This window comes from Hipposideros armiger, unplaced genomic scaffold, assembly GCF_001890085.2.
Source record: "Hipposideros armiger isolate ML-2016 unplaced genomic scaffold, ASM189008v1 scaffold_291, whole genome shotgun sequence".
In the NCBI taxonomy this organism is placed as follows: Eukaryota; Metazoa; Chordata; class Mammalia; order Chiroptera; family Hipposideridae; genus Hipposideros; species Hipposideros armiger.
The window spans coordinates 2,680,279-2,706,201 of record NW_017731641.1 but is presented as its reverse complement, the minus strand read 5'-3'; the positions used below and the strand labels follow the sequence as shown (position 1 = coordinate 2,706,201).

Below are 25,923 nucleotides of genomic sequence, written 5' to 3'. Positions count from 1 at the left end.
TAAGCATGTATTTAAGGATTTAGCTACAAAAAATATAAACTTGCCACTGCTTATAAAAGCAAAATTTTTAAAGCACTCATCTATTAAGGACTAGTGAAGTGAATTATAATACAACCACATTTCAAAATACTCTGTAATCATTATAAATTGTGTGTAAAGTTAATATTTAATGACCTGAAAAAAATGCTCATAATATGACAGTATGAGAAAAAGCAAGATATAGTATAGTATTATGGTGTGGGTCCGATTTCAAAAGTACATGAGCAGAAAAGTCTACTTATTTCTGGATTGTGGAATTATAAATGTTTTTAGCTTTTTTATATCTTTTTAATATTTCTTTAATGAACATGTAATCCTTTTCAAATAAAAATATTAGTTATTTATTAACTTATTTAAAAGATTTAATTGTCCCATCAGTGAACTGAGATGAATTAAGTCTTACATTCAGTTCTGACCAGCCAGCTATGATAGCACACACACAAAAAAAAAAGGAATATGGATTCCAGGAAAGAGATCTCAACAGCATATCCACACCAAGGTCCATAAACCCTCTTCCCCTCGACACATACCTGGACAAATCCAAATGGGAAGAGACGCTCTGTCTGCCCCTGGGAGCCAAGGTGGAAGGTCTGGCGCCAGTCTTCAATGAGTGCAGGGAATGTGCAATTGTACAGGTCCATGTTCAAATGGACATTGGATTCCCCTAAAAACAGTCCACATTGTCAGAGGAGTTTGGCGTAGATGCAAAAATGGCCGCACATTACTCCCCAGCCTCTATCCATGCCCTTAGGAAGTAGGCCTTCCTGCAGTCTCTCTGGATTGGCTTAGTGACTTGCTCAGGCCAATGGGGCATCAGCAAACATGATACAAGCAGAAGCTTGGAAAGTGCTTCAGTCTGGTGGTCTGCTCTCTCTTCATACACCTGGAGCCCTGAGACTGCTATGTAAATAATAAACAAGTCTGAGCTGGCTTGCTGAACGATGGGAGGCCACATGAGAACCACGATGTCCCAGCAGATAGCTCCCAGTCAACACACATGAGGGACAGGCCATCCTAGGTCATCCAGCCATCAGACAACCTGCCAGGTGGCCAAAGACACATAAGAGATCCCAGCAGATACTAGCTGAAGCAGCCCAACCAGAAAAACCACCCTGCTAGCCCACAGAATGGTGGCCTAAATAAAGTTGTTTTTGTTTTAAGTCACCAAATTCTAGGATAGTTTGTTATGCAGCAAAGCTATCTGATACAATGGAGAAACAGCAAATTGAATACTCACCCTGGTACCATATCACGCCTTTTAGAGTCATGTTATGTAGTGGATGGATCATGGCATTCCAGAGAACAGAGTATTCATTGGGACCATATATATAATCAGATGGCATGAACCTGAAATCAATAAGATGCATGAGTGTCACGAGAGAGCTAATAATTGGTCACATCATGATCCCTAAGCTGGATGTCTATCCAACTTTCATGTGGGGCCAACTTCTGATGAAAGCAACAAAGAATTAAATTGAACCACTCTGTTTCACATGTGAACGTGTGAACAGTCTCTGAATTTCAACTCCAGGTTCTTCCCAGGATAAGTGTATTAGTCAGTTTTCTGTGAATTCAGGGTAGGCGATCCAGCTTCCAGGTAAGGTCATTAAAACCAGAGAGGAGGAATGTTTCATTATGAATCTCTCACTCAGGCAAGTAATTTATTTAACTAGTGCTCAATGGATAGACACTTAGACTGTTTTAAGCTTTTTTGCTTTATGAGCAATGCCACAATTCTCCCCCTTATAGATCAATCATGGCAATATAGGCTAAAGTATTTCCTTAAGATAAGTTTCCAGAAATAAAATGGCTAGGTCACAAGGAACATTTTCTTTAAGGCTTTGAATGTGTTCCTACATTTCTCTGTAGAATACTTGTATAAATTTATACTTGCAGCATCTGGGTAGGGGAACGCCCACTTCCCGACACCCTTGGAAATGTCCCTTCCATGTCCTCAGCGATGGGAAGCCTGGCTCCAGATTCCTCCCACTGTACCACAGGCAATTCTTTCTGCTCCAAAGCTGAATGTTTTCACTCCCCCGCAGGCATGCCTTTACCCAAACTAAACTAAGAGCTCAAGTCCACCCTCTTCCCAGAAGCCTGCCCAGAACTGATGAGGCAATGTCTGTACAATCATTTCAGATACTGTCAATCTCTGTTAGTAATAGTATCAGGATTTTACTAACTAGTCCTTTCTCCACACACCCACCACCATCACTACCAAGCATTCTTCCTGATCCAGCTTTTCCTAAGTGTGCATTCCTAATCAGTAAGAGGTCTGACAATTAAGTTCGCAAACTCATCCTAGAAAAAGTGCTATATATACCTCATGCTGAATATCACTGCGGTCACCTTCAAAGTACTCCCCCTTGGGAAGCTATGCACTGATGCCATTGCCTAGTCCACCCTTCAAAGCAATTTTGGAACTCTTTTCCTGGAATAGCTATCAGAGCTGTCATTGTATTACCCTTGATGTCCTGAATGTCATCAAAATGTCTTCCTTTCAATATTTCCTTTATCTTCAGGTAAAGAAAGAAGTCATTGGGGGCCAGATCAGGTGAGTAGGGAAGGTGTTTCAATACAGTTATTTGTTTCCTGGCTAAAAACTCCCTCACAGACAGTGCCGTGTGAGCTGTTGCATTGTCGTGAAGCAAGAGCCATGAGTTGTCAGCAAACAGTTCAGTTCATCTAACTGTTTCACGCAGCCTTTTCAGCACATCCAAATAGTAAACTTGGTTAACTATTTGTGCAGTTGGTACAAATTCATAATGAATAATCCCTCTGATATCAAACAAGGTTAGCAACATCGTTGCAACAAGTTCGCGAACTTAATTGTCAGACCTCATATATTATGTATTTCTTTGATTACATGTACATTTGTTCTTCCTGTTAGGCTGCTTATGCTTATAGGCAATACAGAACAGTGGTTAAGAACACAGACAGTGAAGTCAGACTTTGTTACTTACTAGTCATGTCCATGAGCAAGTTACTACACTTTTCTCAGACTTAGTGTCTTTATCCACAGTGTGTTAATAGTATCGACATTTCAAGAGACTGCTGTGAGTATTAAATGAGCTAATACATATAAACTGCTTACAACATTTTCTGGCATAAAGCTTTCAGCAAGTATTAACTACCATTATTATTAAGAAAAAAAATGATAATTGCTTCTTGACATATTCTCAAATGACTGTGGTAGTTATGATGGTGAAAATAATACCTTACCTGTGCATGGAATAAGTTAATACATATTTGGACATTCAACACATACTTGACTCCCCAAAGGAGACCATGGTCCTTCTTTCTTGTATAATTTCTTGGTAGGCTTTCTCTCAGACTGGAGGATGCTATCTTACCTTTGTTTAGGGACCCCACAGGCTTTCAGTGACCTTACAGATGACCAGGCTTCAATGGGTGTCCCACCCCACGAGGAGGAGACCAGCCCAATGGGATACTGCAAAGTGTCATACAGGTAACGCCCAAAGAGCCAGCATGTTGCTGACATGTACTCGAAATCTCCATGGCCTAAGTTTTCTGTTCAGAGAAACAGTTAAAGAAAAAGAGTCAGGGGAAAAGGTAGATAGATACAAACTGTAGGTACGCGACGGGTCTAGGTGAGAAAAATAGACGTGGGTCATCCCTTGCATTCCTTTCTAAGAATGTCCAAAAGTAGGATAAGATTGAGAGGCAATTGTCTCATTAGCAGAGAGCCAAAGCTCCCCAGCCAGGCAAGGATGCCCTCCCCCATCCCTTACAGGTTTCTGAGAACCCAGTAATATTAATAGTCCTCCTCAGTAGGAGGAGACATTGCGTCCCTATAGTACCCTCACCTACACTTCTCTTACCTCACCATTCATCCCCGCTTAGCTCTGTGGAAGGGAATAAGCAAGCAGGGAGCATATCGAGAAGAAATGTGTATTTTCTTTGGGTAGTTTTATACCCAATTTGCCAGCTATGATAATGAAAATGTGGATAAATAAGTGATGGGAGTTTGGCCAAAAGGGAAAGCAACAAAAACCAAAACCAGCATTTGAATCAGCCCAGTAACCAACAAAGACCAGAGTGGGAAATTCCCACGTTAGAAGAAAGCTGATGAAAGGGCAATACACACACACACACACACACACACACACACACACACACAATTGATGGGATCATTTGACCTAATACTATTAAAGGACTACTTACTATGTATAAGTCACTGGCTTGGCATTATTAGAGATCCAAATTCCATACAGTTCTGGCACTCAAAAAGTTGATCGTGTAATAGTGGGAATTCAAGTCAATTAAAATCAACTGAACACCTACTAAGTGCCAGGCACTTCTAGATGGTAAAGTAAAGAGATATGGAGAAACATGTACCCTCTCCTCACAGGTCTTACATTCTACAGAGTAAGACATCTATTCAGTTGAATAAAATACATGGCGAAATATGGTTAAGTGCCTCAAGAGGTAAAAACAAGTATTAAGGCATTTTAACTGCAAAAGAAAGAATATCAAATGAAAGGCAGATCATAAAAAGCCTAATAAAGACTGACCTCCTCCCCGGTACTTTCATAATACTCTATGCATAGTGTTCCCCTTACCCCACTAAAATATTAGCTACTTAAAGGCAAGGAATTCATCCTATTCCGTGTCTGGTACCTAACAGAGGGTCAGTAGATGTTCGCTGGCTGGTGTTGGGTGGCTGTGCGTGGCTGGTATAAAGTTGGATTCATTGATGGGCAGGTAGAGAGAAAACAGAAGAGGGAAGGGGAGAGGGGTGGGGAAGCCTTGGAGGACAGACAGGAGTTTAATAAGCAGAGCTGGCATTCCAGACAGAAGAAACAATATATTAAAAGGCACATAGGCTAGGAAAAATTTTAAAAGTGTTTGACTGGAGCATAGGTTACAAAAGGAACATAAGACTGGAGGGGAGGCTAGAGTTGCATTGGGGAGTAAAGATGGAAAGTCACTTGAAAATGCTTGCAAATGAGATGGTGTGTAGGCAGAACAGGGCCAAAATGTCCACACCCTAATGCCTGTAATCTGTGAACATATTACCTTTCATGGCTAAAGGGACTTTGTAGGTGTGACTGGGGTTAAAGGACCTTGAGACGGGAGATGGTCCTGAATTATTCAGGTGGGTCCAATCTAATTACATGAGTCCTTCAACTCAGGGAACCTTCCCAGCCACTGACAGAAGAGGCAGGAGAGACAGGAAACGTGAGCGGACTAGGCCTACTGAGCTCTTCCCCGCTTATCTGCATTGTCTCACCTCTTTCAGGTTATTACTGAGAGGTCGCTTTTCTCAGGACTTCCATGGCCATTCTAAACTGGAAACCACTACCCATCCCAGGCCCAGGAGTCCCTGCTGCCCCCTCCCAATTTATTTTGTCTCATTAGCACACATCACCATCTAACCTATCCCTTATACCTCCAAATTTATTTGGTTTCTGAAGTCAGGGAGTGAAAAGCAGCTGACAGCAAGGTACAAACGCATTATCCAAATCTAATGGATTCCTAAGTTTTGGATAACATGTAGTGAGAGTTCATAGACCAAAAGATTCACCCAAAAATTTACCAAAGTAAATTTAGTTCCCAGGTTTTTATAGGGAGAGTTCAGATAGTGTGATACTGAATCGTATCAGATACTTTATATACAATTTACTAATTGTATTATTCATTTTCTGTACTTCCCTGCCCTAGAATGCAAGCTCCATTGTATCAAGAGTTCTCGCCTGTTTTACTCACTGCTATACCCCCAGCACTGAGACTCATGCCTGGCACTTAGAGGCACTCAAATATTTGTTGAATGAATACTTGAAAATGTAGGCGCAGTTGAGGTTGCCAAGGTAAAGCATGTACAGAGAAATAAGAAAAGGCTCTAAAAAGAGCACAGGGGCCAAATGTGGAGGAAGGGATGGAAGAAGGCCAAGGCACAGGCAGAAGGCAGAGGAGGAGGCAAGGGAAAGGAAGCACCACGCGAGCAAAGAGAAATGTGTGGTTCCTAAAAGGGGTGGTCAGCAGTGCCGAATGCTGTAGAGGTGTCCAGCATGTAGAATTAGAAGAATAGTAGTCACTCAGGTGAGAAAGTTATTGAGATGGAAGCAGAAGACGGATTATAAAGGGCTAAAGCATCAGCACGTGGAAAGGCAGTGAAAAGAATGAAAACAAAAGATGTTCTAGAAAGGTTTAACAAAGCAAAGGGGAGAGGTAAGGCACCTTGAGAAGGGCGTTTGTTATATTTAGCTTTGCTTTGTTTCATTACAATAAAAGAAAAGCTAAGCTCTGAGAGTAGGGGCTATGTCTGTCTTGCTCACTGCGGTCTCCTCAGGGCCTAGCACAGAGCCACACAGAGCAGGCGTGAAATGAAGATTTCCAGCTGAATGGTCAGTGGGGTGAGAGAACCGAGCCTGAGGGACCAAAGAGGCCCTGGAGCAAGTTAAGAGGTAGCCATGAGAGGACACCAGTCAGTGGTGTTCAGACAGGGAAACAAGGGAAGAAAGAAAAGGAGAAGAGAGCGCTGAGGAGAGATGCTGGCAGACCTCATGCTGAACGGCCTCAATGCACTGGGTGACGCTGAAGGAACCGTCATCTGCTCATAGCAAGGAGGAAGACTCACTGGTGGAACCTTGGGAATAAGCCTATGGATTGGCTACCATCAGGAATGGGGCAGAGAGTCAATTAAGAAGTGAAAATAAAAAGGATGGTTGGATCATAATCCTGAATGGTTTATGGAATCAGGATGACAGATTCCACCTGGGGCACTAGCCCTGTGTATAAGAGATGGCACATGTTCCGGCAATCACTTACTTGAGGTGGGCTTAGACCACTGCAAGTCAACCTCAGCGAGGTCCTCCAGCTCCTGCTCTGCTTGAACGAGAGACGCAACGAAGATGCGGACAGACTGATAGGCGGCGGTGTTAGACAGCTCGCGTGTGGCATTAAATATCTAAAAAGAAACAGGAACTGTCATTTCTTAGACCACCCTGCTTAGCGGGTTGGTCAACTATCCTACTGTGTCTGAAATACTAACCACCCTCTGAGCTCCTTCTGAGCCTCCAATATACCAAGATCAAATGAATAATCAAAACCAATGATGGGCTGGTGTGAGTCACCTTGATCCACCTTGACCAACAGAAACCGTGATGAACCATGTCCCCGAAGAAGGCAGGAATGCAGTGAAACCTGACATCTCAAGGAGCAAGTATGTATTAGATGAGAGAAGCCAAGCAGTGATTTGGCCTAAAGAAGTTTGACTCTCAACCAGACCACTGTGATATCTTGAAAATACTTCTATTTGGGAAAAGTACCTGATAACATAAAGCCATGGCATTAACGTCTTTGAAAAATGGAGCTCAAAAGGCCGTAGGGAAGTAGATTTGTGTAATCCATACAACATCAGAGAAGTGTACCCAAAAGAAACACAAATGAGAAATGATCGTTGAACTACTGAAACATACTGAAATCAGTCTCAAAATGCTTATGTTCTCCTCTGGGTCCCGGCAAATCACCAAAATAAAGCTTGGAAGACATGGTAATCTGAAAGGTAGTATTAACAGTGACTGCCGAGAACAGTCCCAAGAAATGAGACAAAGAAAAGGGTCCATCCAAAAACACATCGCTTTTTCTCAAATCACTCTATGAACCCTTGGCCACTGCTGAGAGTGTGACAGGAAGGGTTTGGGGTTTTTCTAGACAAGAATGTGTATGCTTCACTGAGCAGATCTGTTGTTGGTCCTATTGGGCATCATTCCTCTATGAGCTTACACATAAGTGCTATTTCTTTTCATTCTGATTTTTTGGGGTTTTTTTAATTTTAAAAAAGAATGTATTGTAAATACGTTGTTTTGCTTTATTTGTGTTTGTTTGTTTGTTTGTTTGTTTGTCTGTCTTCTCTCTAACCCCTCGGGTTAGTCTGGCTTTCCCAAAACAAAGAGCTAACAGGAGCATCGAAGCCCAGTTATCACTGGCCTCAGGGAACACGCACTCCAGCTGAGGCAGGACTGTGGTGGCAAGATGCACAGGAGGCTGGATACCTTCCATTGGCCGCAAGCTGCAGAGTGTGCAGCTGGCTCGCTTTCCCTCCTGCCCACCACAGAGACTACAGCTGGCCCTCCAGCCCACAGTGTAAGAGAAACGATGGCGCAGCCAGGGTGCCCCCCACAGAACACTTCACTGAAATACACTGCCCCCTGAATCGCCCTTTCACTTGCCACCGAGCCTGCTGTGGCCAATACGATGGCCAGATGCAAATGAATGGCTCTGTTGGTCACAGCGGGAGCCTCAGCCTGAAATGCTCCCTCGTGGCAGCAGCTCTAGCCTGTCTTTCCACTATCAGGACACAGAGTACATACGGTAGCAGGAAAATTCCATAGGAAATCCAGATCTGTTTGTTCAGGATCCTGCCTGGCTAGTGTAATGTAAAAGAAACATGAAAGAGTAAGAACAGGCTAATGCACTCACAGCATATTCTGGCAGGGGGATTATTTTTCAGCAGCAGCTACCTGTAAAGAGTCGCCTCCCTTGAAATTCAGTTCTTCACTAAGCGCTAACAATCGTCTGCTGCTTCCATGGAAACAGTGGATGGAACTGCTTCCATTCTTGCCACCCACACTCGCTTCCGCACTGACTGGGAACTCAAGTGCCTCATCTCATGATGCCAGCTTGGGGAGGCAGCATGGGGGAACGCGCCACTTGTCTTTTGGTGCTAACACTGTCGAGTACAGCAAGGCCAACAGGTCGGGGTGGCTGCTGGTCTCCTAAATTATTACCAGCACACAGACGGGATCCAAAACACTGGCTGAAAAACTGACATTTTCAAACTCACATTTGTGTATTATTCCAAGTCAAACTTGAAAGCCACAGAAAGTGTTAACAAAAATGGGAATGGGGGAAAATTCTTCCTGTACCTGATGACAATTGCTTGTTGGGATCCTTTCCCAATATCACCAAGCCTTTTTGATGGAAGCATTTCCTCGGGGATATCGGCAGCAAACTTAGGAATAAAGAGATTTCAGGAAGATTTTCATTTAAATGACACTTGGTTTCCCTGCTGATGAAAGGGGAAGCCTTACTCCATCTGCTGAGATCAAATTTCATCTCATCAAACACCTCAGTGTAATTATTTTTCTACCAAGTATTTAAATGAGGATGTAAATGAATACCGAGGTATTTGAAGTCATTAAGGCTGCTGCGGCTGAGAGGGAGCGCTACTGCCTCTCTGGGGACCGGCAGTTCACCATCAAAGCAGCTGCTCACCGGTGTTCATTTTGTAACCTTTACACCACATTCTTGAATTAATGAAGAGACGTCAAGAATCTATTTCCTCAGAGAATCTTGGCATGGGGTCTGCATGGGGAGCAAGACATGTGTATGACTGTGTGTGTGTGTGTGTGTGTACGCACACATGCACACTAAAGGACATAGGAAAACTTTACTTAAAAGAATTTGGATTCTGGAAGTTATTTTACCTTCTACTACAGTATATTTTAGCTGTTTTAAATAAGCCATCCATCATAACTCCTGTGAATCTTTTATTGTGATATGCTACCAAGCCTTCTCTTCTGGGTTTTAATTTCTCTACTTGTAAAGTAGGAATGTGGGGATTGCTAAAATATTGAAAAATGGGTTTCCTGTCTAACATTGGGCATCTTCTTCTGAGCTTAACTAGAAATATCCAAGTCTTAAGACACACCCTGTCTTAGGAGGAGACAGATGAACATTTAGACTTTTCTCCATTTATAAACATCTCCCTCAGTGTTATAAATAACACTCAATTTTAAAATTCCACTTTACCCTAACAAGATGGCCATACAATCTGCCATTTCCTTCATTTGAATGTGAAGAGTGGTAGGTTATAGTAGAAATCTTATCTCCTCAGAAAAGTCACATGGGGGGAGGGAAGGAAAAAGAAAGAGACAGACACCGAGTGTGTGTGTGTGGGGGGGGGAGAGTCTTTAGGAGAAAAGCAACAAAAGGAATAACGGAGGAGTCACATACAGCATCCTTTTGATCAAAAATAAAGTTCTACAGAACGTTAAGAGACTAAGAAAACTTGGCCTTTGGTACTGTCAGCACCTAAAATGCCGTCATACAAACTAAGTGCATGATTTAAAACCAAAAAATAAAAAAATTAACACTTGGCTGTGCCAGATGGAATCTTTTTTCTATTTCCCTATATCTTAGAGCTTATAGCCTTTGTTTAATAAAGACGATGCTAAAGAGTAAATTCTAGCCAGAAAGAATGTGTTCACTCTTAACAATCAAAATCTGACTTCACTTGACAGAAAATGGGATGAGATCCACTGGCATAAATTGCTATTGAGAACCTGACTTTATAAATACAAATAGATCTGGTCCATGCCTTTCTGTGTAAACAGAGAAGTGCAATTAAAGCATTAGGAAAGTACTGTTTTCCTTAATGAGTTAACAGCAATCCCACTTCTATACAAAACCATGCTTTCTATCAAAAGCTAGAACTTCAATTTTGTTTCCATTTACTTATGCTAAGAGGGAGCCCAGTTAAAGTTCACTTTAATAAACATTCAAATTCAAAAGGTTTCCATATATTTAAGTAGGCCAGGAAGCAAGAGTAAATACCATATTAGTTAGGAAGATATAAACACAAGAATTTAGATTTTGCATTAGAAAACTAATAATGAAATGAAGTAGATAGGTCCAGAGTACGATCTTTTTAGTAGCATTATTTAGTAATCAGTTTAAAAAAAAACAAGAGGGAACTATAAGGGTTAGAAGCAATACCAGCAAAACAAGAAACCATAAAGTATGTGAAAGGACTCAATTTTATAAAATTTTTTTAATTAATTGAGATTATGGTCTAGTCATAGAGATTTTTAAGTCTCAAATTTAGACATTTCTGAAAGACAGAAAAACAGATAAAGAAAGAAAGACAGTAAAATAAAAATCAACTTGAGAAGAAACTGAGTTTTAGAGAAACAGCTAGGGAAGACAATAATCTTTCCAAGTTCTTAACCTATTAAAGGAAACAAATCAAAGTGCACAGAATATATATATTAATGGCAATCAATAGTGCAAATTATTTCTTCCTGAGATCCTTATTTATATAATGTGCCTCTTTATTGTACGCTGAGCCTTTTGATAGATATTTAAGAGATTAGTTAAGTCAATACCAATTTCTTGTTTTTTAAAACTTTCTTTTAAAAATTACAGTTATTTCAGGCTGGCCGACTGGCTCAGTTGGTTAAGAGCTCGCTCAAGAGTGTGAGCTCTGAGCAACAGGGGTGCCGGTTTGATTCCCAGCCCAAGCTGAGTTGCTGCTGAGCAGCCAACAGGTGGCAGGATGGCTCAGAAAAAAAAAATTACATTTATTTCATGCTTAGTATAGAAAAATCAGAAAAATACAGATAAGCAAGGAAAATCAATCCCAATTTCAAATGTGCCAAAGACCTTAACTCATGCTATTTCTCTAGAACTCTGATAGTGAGTGAAAAGACAGTACTGATCTTTCAGCAATATTTTAAGTTGATATAATTTAAATATGTCTATGAACGTGCTATTACACTGTCCAGCCATGATCCTAATTTAAACGAAACAACAATGGTCTCCCTTACTTTTATTTATTTATTTATTTTTATGTATACAATTTTATTGGATAGATGTATGTAAATGTGTAATCATATAATAAAATACACTCTATAAAATAGAGAACACACATGCAAAATATAATTTTAGAGTATATTAGATATGCCATTCGATTGCTATTTTTATTTCTTGCATCCTCTTTTTCTTTTATTTTTAAATGAACAAGGCAATGACAATTCTGAAGCCCAAAGCACTAACCCCATCACACCCTATTCAGAAATCCACTCTCTTTATTCTAGACTGTTTTTGTGTTTAATTAGAAAGTAGAGCTGATCCCCAAAAGAAATCTGAGCGCTAAAGACATATAGCACCAAAGCTTTTGTTCTACCACAGATGCCTTGCTAGAATACCACTCAAACTATTAAGAGGCTTTCTTCTCTTGATAACTTTTCCAATGTTCTTTTTATCCAGCTTTACTTAAGAGACCTCGCTCATGGTCTATGAGACCAGCCTTATTCTCCAATAGCAATGGAGACAGGAACACTTCAAGGGGAGTTTCATCACTGACCAACATATCGGCAAGTCAGCATTCTCTGGATCTGTCCCACCTGATTCTCCATATATTGTAGGCTGCGTTCCCTACTTAGGAGCCTACATAGAGCTCTTGCTCCCAACACTCTAGCAGGGGAAAAAGAGCCCAGGAACCTCTGTATATTCATAATAAAGGGAAAAAAACACTAGGTCTCAAAATTTAAGAACAATTAATTTTCAAAGGCAATGGCTGAAATAGAGAAAAAAAATTGACATGAATGAAAGAAAACCATAGACTATGAAAAAGTTGAGCCAAAAACGTCATCACTGGCCTATTATTTCTTTCTTCTATGTAAATAAAATATATATACATGTTAATTTGATATATGAATATTTATATATCGATTTGATATATGACACCTAATTGAAGTATTGAAATATTAAGATATCTGTAGCTTACCTTGAGATGGGTCACCAAAAAAATAAATAAATAGATGAACCAAATATGGCAAAATATTAACAACTGTCAGTCCAGTTGATAAGTATATAGGCGTTTATAAGTCTCTTAACTTTTGTGTCTGTTTGAAATTTTTTTATAATAAAAAGTTGAAAAAATAATGACATATTTAGACAGCAGTTTTCAATTTATAAGGGCCTTTCAGAGGCAAACAAAATAATTTACTCTTCCATGATGGTCCTGTAAATTAGTTAGGTCAAATATAATCACTGTACCATAAAAACTAAGCCTCAGACATTTAACAAAATTCAACATACTTTCATGAGAGAAAATTCCTCCACATGATAAAAGGCATTTATGAAAAGACCACAGGTAATATCATACTCAGTGGTTAAAAAAAACCTGAAAACTTTCCCCCTAAGACCAGGAACAAGACAAGAATATCTGCTCTCACCTCTGCTATTCAACATTGTACTGGAAGTTCGAGCCAGAGCTATTAGACAAGAAAAAAGAAATAAAAGTCATCCAAATTGTAAAGAAAAGGGATAAAACTACCACTAACCACAGATGATATACTTCTATACATAGAAATTCCAAAAAAATCCAAAAGAAAGCTACTAGAGCTAATAAATGAATTCAGCAAAGTTTCAGGGTACAAGGTAAAAATGCAAAAATCATTTGTTTCTATATACCAGCAACGAACCATCCTAAGAGGAAAATAAGAAAGAAATTCCATTTGGAATAGCATCTAAAAGAATTAAATACTTGGGAACAAATCTAGTCAAGGGGGTAAAAGATCTGTACACTGAAAACTATAAAAAAAATTGCTGAAAAAAATTAAAGAGGATCTAAATTAATGGAAAGAAATCCCATGTTCATGATAGGAGTTAAAATGCCAATACTACCCAAAGCATCAACAGATTCAAACACAATACCTATCAAAATTCCAAAAGCCTTATTTTCAGAAATAGAAAAGCATATCCTCACATTCATAAAGAATTGCAAGGGATCCTACCCAGTCAAAACAATCTTGAAAAAGAAGAATGAAGTTGGAGGATACACACTTCCCAACTTTGAAACTTACTACAAAGCTACAGTAATTAAAACAGTATGGTACTGGCATAGGGAGAGACATATAAACCTATAGAATAGAATAGAAAGCCCAGAAATAAACCCTCATATATATGGTTAATTGATTATTGACAAGAGTGCAAAGACCACTAATGGGGAAAGGACAGTCTTTTCAACAAATGGTGTTAAGAAAACTGGGTATCCACTCACAAAAAAAAAGAAATAAAGTTAGACCCTCACCTTACACCACATATCAAAATTGACTCAAAAGGGAATAAAGACCTAAACTTAAGAGCTGAAACTATAAAACTCTTAAAAGACAACACTGGAGAAAATCTTCATGACATTGGATTTAGTAACAAATTCATGAATATGACACCAAAAGCACAGACAAAAAAATTTAAAAATACATAAATTGGACTTCATCAAAATAAAAACTTTTGTGTATCAAAGGACACCCTCAAGAAAGTGAAATGACAACCTACAGAATAGGAGAAAATATTTTCAAATCATAGATCTGATAAGTGATTAATATCTGGAATATATAAAGAATTCCTACAATTCAACAACAAATAACCCAATTCAAAAATGGGTGAAGAACATGAATAGGCATTTCTCCAGAGAAAATATACAAATGGCCAATAAGTACATGAAATACTATACAACATTAGTCATTAGGGAAATGCAAATCAAAACCACAATGAAATACCGCCTCACACCTACTAATATGGCTATAGTAAAAAAAAAAAAGGAAAGTAACGTGTGTGAGTATGTAGAGAAATTGGAACCTTTGCATATTTCTGGTAGAAATGTAAAATGGTACAGCCACTATGGAAAATGGTTTGGTAGTTCCTCAAAAGTTAAACAGAATTAACAGGTGACCCACCAAATCCAATCATAGGTAGATAACCAAAAGAGTTGAAAGCAAGGACTGGAACAGGTATCTGCGTACCAGTCTTCATAGAAGGATTATTCACAATAGCCAAGAGGTGGAAATAACCCAGGTGTCCATCGACAGATGAATGGATAAAAAAAGGTGGCATACAAAACAGAATATAATTCAGCCATAAAAAGGGATAACATTTTGATATGTGCTACAACATAGATGGACCTTGAAATATTATGCTTGAGTCAGACACAGAAGGACAAATATTGTATGATTCCATTTATACGAGGTACCTAGAATATGCAAATTCATGGGAAGAAAGCAGATAGAGGTTATAAAGGGCTGAAACAAAGGGGGAAGGGGGAACAATTGCTTAATAGGTACAGAGTTCATGTTGGGGATGATGAAAAAGTTTTGAGTACAGATAGGGTGATGGGTACACACAGCACTGTAAATATTTTTAATGCTAAAGAATTGTACATTTATCAATGATTAAAATGATAAATATTGCATTCACGTAAACACATTTCTTTAAAGCATGTTTTAAAAACAATCTAAAAAATTCCAATTGATCTGCTCCAAGCCATATCCTAGTAAAGGGCAAAGCCAACGTTCGGTCTCAATTTTTGAATCTCCATGACAACAAAAGATATATAGTATATTAGCTGCTCGGCTTTAAAACAAAATCTAATTGTTTTGATTTCCTAGGCTCTCACCAGAAGGTCATCTTCTAATGCCAATCCAAAGGAAGAGTAATCTACTTTGTGGTCGATTTGTGAAGAAATCTCCACTACCATTAGATAGGCTCTAGCTTCTGCCCTCAACGTAGCCCAGAGAGGTGGGAAAAGACATGCCTGGCGCCTGACAGCACACCAGCCGTGATTAAGACGGCAGGCCCTGGAGTTGCATGACCAGTTCATATCCTGGCTCCACTATTCACCGTGACCTTAGGCAGGTAATTTAACTTCAGTGGGCCACTTGCCTAGTCTGTGAGATAGGAATAGGAAGCAGCACTTACCTCATAAAGCTGTTACATCAAATTAATTACTATGCGCAAAGCACTTAGAACAGATCTTGGCACATGGTCAAAAAGAAGGTATCTACCTTCTTCTCCTCCTTGCCCCTCGCTCCTCCTTCTTTTTCTCCTTTTTCATCGTCAACATTATTTATTATCACTGAGACTCTGCAAATTACCTGTGAAACCGTCATCTCCATGTTACTCTGCCCACTGCAAAGCCAGACATCACCAAATAAGACATCATGAACGCTCAGGGTTATGTTCATTCCCCCAAAAGTCTGTTGTGCCATGACTTTATAAGGTCCACCAGGCTTCATAGGATCCAGTATCACCATCCAGCTATTGGAGTATGCTGAAATAATAACAAGGCTCCAAGGAATTAGTCAATCAATTAATCCAAATGAAATTAAAGCCCAATCCTGTCATGCGTCATACTCATTTGTGGCTATTCCCAGCTTCAGTGATCAACTGAAATCAAAGCTATGAAAACTGGCCAAGTTTCAGACAAGCAAATAGAAATAACAAAAGCAGCCACATTTCTATCCTTAATCTGTACCAATCCCTCCTTACTTTTAACTGAAGCACGTATAAGAAAAATAAATTACCCAGTTATAATCCTAAATGAGGACAGACAAAAACACAAAGAGATAGGGCCGGCCGAGTGGCGCGATGGTTAAGAACTGGCTTGGGACACCAGAGGGCCCTGGTTCGGATCCCACATATGGGGGCCAGTGACATTGCCCTCCAAAGCTAACATGCTGAACAACGGCTCAACCTGGAGCTGGGCTGCCGTGAGTCGCCGGCCATGGCATAGGCTGCAGCCCCTGTGGCAGTGGGTTGCCATGGGCTACCGTATGTAGCCAGCAGCCAGCGTGAGCGGCCAGCAGCCGCAGTGAGCAGCTGTCCAGAAGCCGGCGACTGATCTGCCTCACCTGGGAAGAGCGCAAAAATGGTGCCAACTTGGGCCAGTGAAGCAACGTCCTCCACAACTAGACTGAAGAACAAAAGGACAGCAACTTGTCTGTTCCCCTTCCCCCGATTCCCCAGCACTGTTCCCATCCCCCCAATTCCCCAATAAAAAAATCTTTAAAAAAAAAAAAAAGAGTGCGAGCTCTGAGCAACAGGGTCTCCGGAAAAAAAAAAAACACCACACACACACAAAGAGATTAAAATGCAAGGGAGTTTAATAAAAAAAACAAAAAAACAAAATAAAAATTCTTATTATATTAGCCAACTGTCAATATTAACATAATCATAATCTAATAGACTTATACAGTATCCTAAATGTGAGCTCAGGTTAGAGAAAATAATTTATAATCTGAAATTTCCCCTTACTTGATGGTATCATCCTTGTCATCAATGCCCCCCACCTTCTCCCCACATTGCTACCAAGAATTAATACTAGCAGTGGTGCTGGGTTCTCCTATCAACACTTAAACAGGTGGGTGGAGAAACTGACACATAAAGAAGTAGTGGGGGGCATATAAATTAATCTTTCTGTGAAGAAGATTTTTAGACTTTTCCAATTAATTATTTTCACAGGGTTATTTACCAGACTTAAGGTTTTCAGGCTAAATTAAGGAGATGAAAAACTATCCAAGAAAGACCCTGTTTCAGAAATTCATTGCATATTCTTAGGAACCACCCCCCTCCCACCTTCCTACCTCTCACCCACTCATACCACCACCCCTGCAAACATCATACTCAGAAACTTCAGGAAAATGTCTTCAAAATGGCAAAATTATGCCTAGGAGAACCAAACAACACGAACAAAGTTGAAAAAAATGAGAGTGAGAACATAGCTAAAATAAGAGAAATGATCATTTAAAAATAAATCTTCTTTGGATAATGCAGAAGAATAGGTATTGATTTATAATTTGTGCCCATCAGATCCATGTAAATTTAAAGGAAAAGTAATGTTAAGAACTGGAAATGGAGCACCCTAAAGTTATTATTATACCAGCCTGTACAAAATAATTATAAAAATACTATCCAGGTGACAATTATGTGCTAAACAGCGTGCTAAGTTCTTTCTTATCAGCAAGAGCTAAGCAGAAGCATAAGAAGTCTGGATGCATATCAGGAGTTCAGTAAAAGTTCAAACTATAAAGGATTGCTCAGTGTGGGGGAAAATGTCCCAAACCCCCCAGGCATCAGTGAAAGGGTGCATGTTTGCTCCTCTCTAAAGCACAACCCACTGAGCTTGCTCCTCCAGCCCTAAGTGGCCAATTAAGCCCAGGACCAAATGTTTGCTATTGTTTTTAAACCACTAATAGCTAGACATCAACATATTAAATGTATAATTCACCTAAAAGTGGAAAAATCACTGTTTTGGAAACAGTGGGCAGCTAGTACAGACTGTGTCGCACAGGTGCGTGTGCTCTGTATGGCTCACACTTCTGAGCAGGCAGACACTCCAATCTGTCCCAAATGCAGTCTTGCCAAGGTCTTCCCAGGCTTCTTGCACTGACATCTCTTACTGGAGCTCTGTCCTGCTACCAACATCACTCATTTATAATGATGAAGTCAACCCCCAGAAAACCTAGCACAGAACTATTTTTTAGCCTTCTACGACTATCCCACCCGTTCCTCGTCACTGCTGTTGACTCGGCATTTACACTTCACCTCAAGTCTGGCAACATGGCTGGTGAAGAAAACGGCCTTCACGAGAGCATCTGAAAGTTTTGCTGCCCAGCCATAAAACGACAAATAAGGGAAGGGGGACATTTGGGCAAAACATGACAATACCATCCTATGACAGAGGATGAGCTCTCTCCACGGCGGTGAAAAGAACTACAAATCAAGGCCTGAGCCTTATTCCCAAGAATCGTTCTCCCAAGAAAACCTGTCAGCTCACTCAAAGACCTTGGAGAATTTCCTTCTGTCCTAGTCCTCCAGTTCTTTTCCTTTCTAGCTTTTCCCCTCCCCTACTTTATAGAAAAATAAACTCTGATACAGTAGCGAGTGTTAAGTGAAGTTTAACTGCCAGGCGGGGCAGGGGAAATCAGATCCGCTATAGAAAGGTGCCTGTCTGCCTGAATTTATCATCATGATTGAGGTAAACAGATACATTTTCTCTAACTTAGGAAAATACAAAAAGATTAAACCTCTTAGAAAAATAAAGTCCACTAGGCTGAGTCCATATAATAAAACTGAGTCACTGACCACAAAGAGTTGAAGTTCACCAACCGGCGGACTTCCTGCTGATTCTGGTGGACTTTCCGAGCAACAGTTGTTCTGGTTCCTTCTTCTGGGCCCTAATCACGTGCTATTTTGTAACCTCATTTCCCAATACAGGCGTAGGTTTCTGTAGATTTTTCTTCATATTCAAAACTCTGCTTCCTCACATTCTTTTCTTCTCCCATCCAGGAAGATTCATCTCTTTTCTTCATTACACAGCTACTTACAGTGCTTACTGTGTGCCAGGAACTCCATCATGTAAATGGCAGAAATACACCACCCCACACCCCCAGGGTTATACTGACAGAAACGCCTTGCAAACTGACTAGGACTGTGTCTTCTCATGTGTAATGGTTAGCATACCCGGTGGCCTATTTCTTACTGTTCGTTTTCTCTTCAAATTCCAGCCAAAGGCACAGGTAAAGAGCTCTCTATCTCCATTTCCTTTTTGTCTCCCTGACCAACCCTCATCTCAAAATGAGAAGAACAAACAATTGAAGAGAAAAAATTAAAATAATTTGTCTAGAGACATGATTAGTCATAAAGTGCTTTCTCTTTTCTTTTTGCTATTCACATCAGATGTTAATTATTTTTCAGGTTGTTGTGCCAAATTTCAGATGCCAAGAACAGAAAAAGGAAAATCATCCACAACCTTTCCCTTCCCAAGAGAAAAAACCTGGAGCTGAAAAAAACTACCCTGTTCACTTCTTCCCCTACAGAGCCCTGGCACTTCACCAGCTGCAAATCGGTTCAGTGGTTTATGGAAGTGACTTGGAAGTAAAGAGGCTTTACTGCTCAAACTGCCCCTTTCCGACCTGTGTTTATTCTGTGTAATATTCATTTCCACCGCCACCAAATATAAATGTAAAAAAAAAAGTAACTTTCTGTCAATAAAACTGTTTATGTAAGTTACTTAAACTGTAGCATGCTATGGTAGACACACCCTAAGGTGACCCCCGCAATAAGTCACCCCCTGGTATAATCCCCTCCCCTCAAGTGCAGGCAGAGTCTGTGATTTGCTTCCAGACAACAGAAATGGCAAAGGGCATGAGGCTCATTTTCATGATTAGGTTACATTATATGAAAAGCAAAATGGGTTTTGCAGATATGATCAAGTCCCGAATCAGCTGACGTTAAGCTACTAAAAAGGAGTTTATCCTAGGTGGGCCTGATATAATAAGGTAAGCCCTTTAAAAGAGCTTCTAGAGGTCAGAGGTCGGAAGCGGCTGAGAGATGGCCAGGAAAACCCTACAGGCACAAGGAAATGCATCTGCCAGCAGCATCTGAGAGCTTGGAAGTGGATCATTCCCCAGTCGAGCCTCTGGATGAGAGAACACAGCCTGGCTGAAGCCTGGATTTCAGCCGTGAGACCCTGAGAAGAGCACCCAGCTAAGCAACGGCCAGGCTACAGATCTACAGAAATGGTGAGATAGTAAAAGTGTGTCATTTTAAGCACTTAAGTTTGTGGTAATCTATTATGTAGCATAGAAGACTGGTATGCACGCTAACACTGCAACCAGGAGCTTTTTATTTTTCTAAGGGGTTTAGTTTTTTTGTATTTTTCTAAGTTAAGTTAGGGAAAATAAATGTTTACCTCAATCATGATAAATTCAGGCAGACACAACCTCATTTTATCACCCACATATGCATCCCCCATATGTGTCAAAGTGAGCAGATATGCTATTCTCCCCAATTTTATTCCTTGTGTCTGAATCATCATTCGACAACATGGTTTGAACAGGCCCAGCACCTGACCATAGTCCCAACCATCCCTCAGGTTTTAATGCTTAAGTGTCAGCCTGTGGGACATGTTGTTAAATTCCACTTTGTTGTGGGATTACAGGTAATAAGTTAAAAATTAACAGAGATAGACAGAGTGGCAAACTGAGGTAGTCTAGCTGAAAAACCCCAGAGTCCTCATTAATATTTAAATAGAAGTCAACCCTTCAATACACCCTGCAGTGTCTCTTGTGAGAACCATTTTCTTTCCTGCCTTGTGAAAGTTCCTACATGTCTACCTTTCTTTATTCCAAATAACACTTTATTTATTTTGCTTCATGGGCAGGACAGAGCAAGATGCCCATTGACGTCGGTTTGTGGATCTATACAAACTAAAATACCTTTGTTCTCTACCAAGCAAATGTAGAAAGCCTAAGACACAGATCTACCCCCGCCACCATATCTTTATCTCTTCTAGACAGAGGCTCCTTTGTAGGGACTCTGCGCATGAAGGTTGCTAATTCTCACCTTCTTGACAATCCTCATAGTGACTACCTTGGGTCAAGCCTTCACTGTCTATTGCCTGAATATCATAATAGCTTGTTAAGGCGTCCCACCACTTCTACTCTGATCAATCTCCAATCCATAGTGCTGCCAGAGTAATCCTTCTAAAAAACAAATCTGATTGCGTTATTTTGCTGCTTAAAATCCATTGATCCAAAATATAGTACCCACTCCTTAACAGTGACAAATAAGCCTCCCACAATTCCAACCTTGTCTCTTGTCATCCACCGCTAGTCACGTACCCGTGTTCCAGACAAACCCACCTACTTGCCATTTCTCCAATGACCCATGCTCACTTCTGCCTCCATGCCTTTGCCCAGACTATTCCCTCTTCCTGGCATGCCCTACTCATTTTTCAAGACGAGTCATAAACTTTAGACTAAGTTAATTACCCCTACTAAGCACTCCCATGGCATCCTGTAGTTCCCAACTGTGACACTTATCACACTTAATTGTAATTGCTTATTATTTTTCTATCTCTTCCCCTAACCTATAAGCTTCATTAGGGGACAGATCACATCTGTTTGGCTTATCACTGTATCACAGTACCTAACACAGTGTCTGGCACATAGTAGCCACTCAATAAATGTTTGAGTGACTGACCAAAATAATAACAACAACAAAACAACAGCTAACATTTATTCAGTACTTATTGTGTGCCAGGCACTGTTCTAAGTACTTTATATGTGTTAACTCATTGAATCCCCACAACAATCCCAAATATTATTATTATCTCACTTTACAAATAAATAAATTGTGACACAGAGATATTAAATAACATGTCTAGGGCCGGCCGAGTGGCGCGACAGTTAAAAACTGGCTTGGGACGCCAGAGGGCCCCAGTTCGGATCCCACATATGCGGGCCAGTGACAGTGCCCTCTACAGCTAAGATGCTGAACAACAGCTCAACCTGGAGCTGGGCTGCCATGAGTCGCCAGTGACGGTGTAGGCTGCAGCCCCTGCTGCAGTGGGTTGCCATAGGCTACCGTGTGTAGCCAGCAGCCAGCGTGAGCGGCCAGCAGCCAGCGTGAGCGGCCAGCAGCCGCAGTGAGCAGCCATCCAGAAGCCGGCGACTGATCTGCCTCGCCCAGGAAGAGCGCAATGATGGTTCCAATTTGGGCCAGTGAAGCAACGTCCTCCACAACTAGACTGAAGAACAAAAGGACAGCAACTTGTCTGTTCCCCTTCCCCCAATTCCCCAGCGCTGTTCCCATCCCCCAATTCCCCAATAAAAATATTTTTTTTAATTAAATAACATGTCCAAGGTTATATAACCATTAAGTGAGGGAGCCAGGACCTAAACACAGACAGTGAATTCCAGAGCCTAGGTTCCTAACCACTCCTCCATACTGCCTCTCCTTTATATATGATTCAGCTCATGTGCCCCCTTCTGTATGAACTTTCCCTTTACCGTCCAATCTGAGGTAGATGTTTCTCTTCTGGATCCCATGACACCCCTTATACACCTGCATCATAACAGTTATCACACTGCACTGTGTGAGTTGGTGTCTATTCCCATTATTCCATGAGCTCCTTGAAGACAGGCACTTTGAGTTAGTCTCAGTTTTCTTTGTAACCTCAGTGCCTAACACATGGTAAATACTCAAATAACTTTTATGGATGGATAGATAGATGGATGGATGGCCTGAGCTGGAGCATAAGCATTCATTTCCAGATAATCCAGCAGGTGGCAGAAGAAGACAAAAGCTGAACAGAGGATGGGCAGCCTTACCTTTCACAGAGGTCACTTTCTTCATGATGGTTTCCTGATCTTGGCAAAGAGTCACTGTTACTGTGGCTCCAGGTATGCCATACCCCCAAATCACTGCCCCTGCAGGCTCCTTCTGCAGTACCATGTAATTACCGATGTATGAAGCAAATCGAAAACCAGCATCTAAAAAATTTAGCAAACACTTAGAAAAGCATCCCCAGGAAGATTCATCACTGATTGAATCTGGTTAAACAGCAAGGAAAATACTGTCTTTATACAAGAGAATTAGAATATACCCAGTCCTTTTAAACTTCTAAAACTAGATCTTACTCCTCCTGATTAGGTAAGCAACATAACAAGAACAGTTTCCAACAATATGTATCCCAGTACAAGACAAATAAGGAAAACACGAAGAGCCTTGAGCAACCAATGTGCCCCAGACCTTGTTCCCTTCAGAGCTCTTGATCTGCCTTCGCTCTTAGGCTTGGCCCTAACGCTTGACTCTCTCCCCGCAAATCATTAAAATGCTCCTTTTATGCACCCCATAGACAATGTTTATGAGAAAAATAAACCACTTTCCTTCCCCTACTTTCCATTACCACGCCCACTTCTAGTAGCGGGGAATAAAGCAGTCTTCCCCTGTCCAGCAGGCCTCTCTAATGGTTTTTCTCCTTTCCATCCTACCAGTGTGAATGTCCCTCAAATAACTCCCCTTTTTGTGGGTTTTTGACAACCCACTGAAAATTCTAAACAAGCATTTATGAATGTCTGCGACAAGCCTGCTTCCTTCTAAGGTAAATTCAGACAAATTAAGATGCAAAAAATAAGGTTGGTAAGAGACAGAAGGTCAAAATGTCTGAACAAAGGTCTTTTGACCCCATTTTACCCATTTCACAAGATAAATTATGCAAAAAAGAACAAGAGGAACAGCACTAGAAACTGGGTTCTATTCTAGAGTCACTAACAAGACTGAATAAGAACTCACTTTAACAAGATCAGTCCTATTTTTAACATCCAGCCTATATTGAAGTATTTTATTAATAACAAGTACCTATCCAAATGATCTCAGTGAGTTCCTCATCACAACTTAAAAGGGAAAAAACAACTTAAGTTATATCCCAGTTTGTCTGAACAAAACAGACAAAAATTCATAGAATAAACAAAATTAGGATTTTTCTTTAAAAGGGTTTTAAACAAAAATGATAGGCAGGAAAGAGAATCAGACCTAACAAGGTTGACATTTTCCTCCCTGGAAGCTACAAATGATGACAGCCCCTTAGGCTATACAGAGCAGCACAGCTAATGGGGCCTCCTACACAGAATCGGTGGCCTATTTGTCCTGTGCTTCGAATAACAGCCCCAGTCCCAAAATATCTGCAGCTCTCTTATGAGTTCATTGCATCATGAAACCTACATGACAATCAAAGTTCATCGGGAAGGCCCACTGGGCTGGAGACACACGGCTACCAGGAACAAAATGCTCTAAGAGAGCCGGAATTGCATAAGCACATTGTCAGCCTGCTGGAGGGAAAGGGAGAAGTGCGCCCAGGCGTGTGCATGTGTGTGCGTGTGTGTGTATGTGTGTGTGTGTGTGTGTGTGTGTGTGTGTGTGTGTGTGTGTGTGTAGGCCTTGTCTTGGGTAGGTGCTTCTTATAGAACAAAACTGAAAACCAGGGCCGGCCGAGTGGCGCGATGGTTAAGAACTGGCTTGGGACGCCAGAGGGCCCCGGTTCGGATCCCACATATGAGGGCCAGTGACACTGCCCTCCACAGCTAAGATGCTGAACAACAGCTCAACCTGGAGCTGGGCTGCTGTGAGTCGCCGGCGACGGCGTAGGCGAAGGCTGCAGCCCTGTGGCAGTGGGTTGCCATGGGCTACCGTATGTAGCCAGCAGCCAGCGTGAGCGGCCAGCAGCCGCAGTGAGCGGCCGTCCAGAAGCCAGCGACTGATGTGCCTCGCCCAGGAAGAGCGCAATGATGGTGCCAACTTGTGCCAGTGAAGCAACATCCTCCACAACTAGACTGAAGAATAAAACGACAGCAATTTGTCTGTTCCCCTTCCCCCAATTCCCCATCACTGTTCCCAACCCCCCAATTCCCCATCACTGTTCCCAACCCCCCAATTCCCCAATAAAAATCTTAAAAAAAAAAAAGTCCATAACCTTAATTACATCTACAAAGCCCCTTTAAAAAAAAAAAACAAAAAGAAACCTGAAAACCAAACACTTAAGAGCTAAGCAGAGAGAGGGTGAGGGTAGAGGAATGAAGAAAACTGGCTGCTGCTGGCATATGAGCCCATGCAAATTGAGGGCTCTAGACACGTCTCAGAAGCTGGGGGAAAGGCCTTTCCAAGTCAGTCTGTTTTCCTCAACACACATTTACTGAACCCCTTTGTGCACAGCTCTATTCTGAGTTCAAGAATAGTAGAGGTGGAAAGGATCTTTCACACCCTGCAGTATAATCATGTTATTTACTGTTCACTAGACTGAGACCCAAGTAGATCATGTAATTTAAAAAATAGCTTGAATATTAATTAATTCAAGAAATATTTATTAATGACTATGTCCCAGGTACCATTTTAAGCACTGAGGATATAACAGTGAAAGACCAAAAAAAAAGACCAAATCCTTTCCAGCAGGGAGTTTACATTCATTCTACTGGGGAGCTTCCTTGTGGCAGGCACACTGCAAACATCAAATTCTTTGGCCTCAAATCACATAGGTAGTTTATGACAGGACTGGAAACCAAGCCACTTGATTCCAAAGTTACTGCAATTTCCATTCTGTCACAGTTCAAAACTGGTGGTAAATTCAAGGAAAAGTCATATTCCCTGTCCTTATAAAGCTCACATTCCAAGCTGAGTAGAATAGACAATGGAATACTCCCAAGGAATGGAGCAATGAACAAAACAGGAGAACAAGAAAGGAGATTGGTAACCGCTTTTGTCAAACACAAGACATGCTTAACAATTAAATTTTTACTTTATTTTATTTTTTTTAGGTCTTCAATTTTTCTTTCCTTCATTTGGGTGTTGGAGTAGAAAACCAGGAACTTGTGTTCTGAGGAAGAGACCATCATTAAAAGTAGACTGACAAGGGGCCCGCCAAGTGGCGCGATGGTTAAGAACTGGCTTGGGATGCCAGAGGACCCCAGTTCGGATCCCACATATGAGGGCCAGTGACACTGCCCTCTACAGCTA

At 40.9% G+C, this 25,923-nt stretch overlaps 1 protein-coding gene across 1 annotated transcript in view; it reads right to left on the bottom strand.

The window, feature by feature from the left end:
- SIAE (sialic acid acetylesterase) overlaps positions 1-25,923 on the bottom strand; it is a 36,260-nt gene that overhangs the window by 8,558 nt on the left and 1,779 nt on the right. Inside the window, exons 2-7 of the mRNA XM_019658891.1 lie at positions 22,746-22,907; positions 15,726-15,901; positions 6,835-6,973; positions 3,396-3,573; positions 1,277-1,386; positions 570-703 (exon numbers count right to left, since the gene is read on the bottom strand). Of these exons, the coding sequence (XP_019514436.1) occupies positions 570-703; positions 1,277-1,386; positions 3,396-3,573; positions 6,835-6,973; positions 15,726-15,901; positions 22,746-22,907 (899 nt within the window). The remainder of the gene's footprint in view (positions 1-569; positions 704-1,276; positions 1,387-3,395; positions 3,574-6,834; positions 6,974-15,725; positions 15,902-22,745; positions 22,908-25,923) is intronic.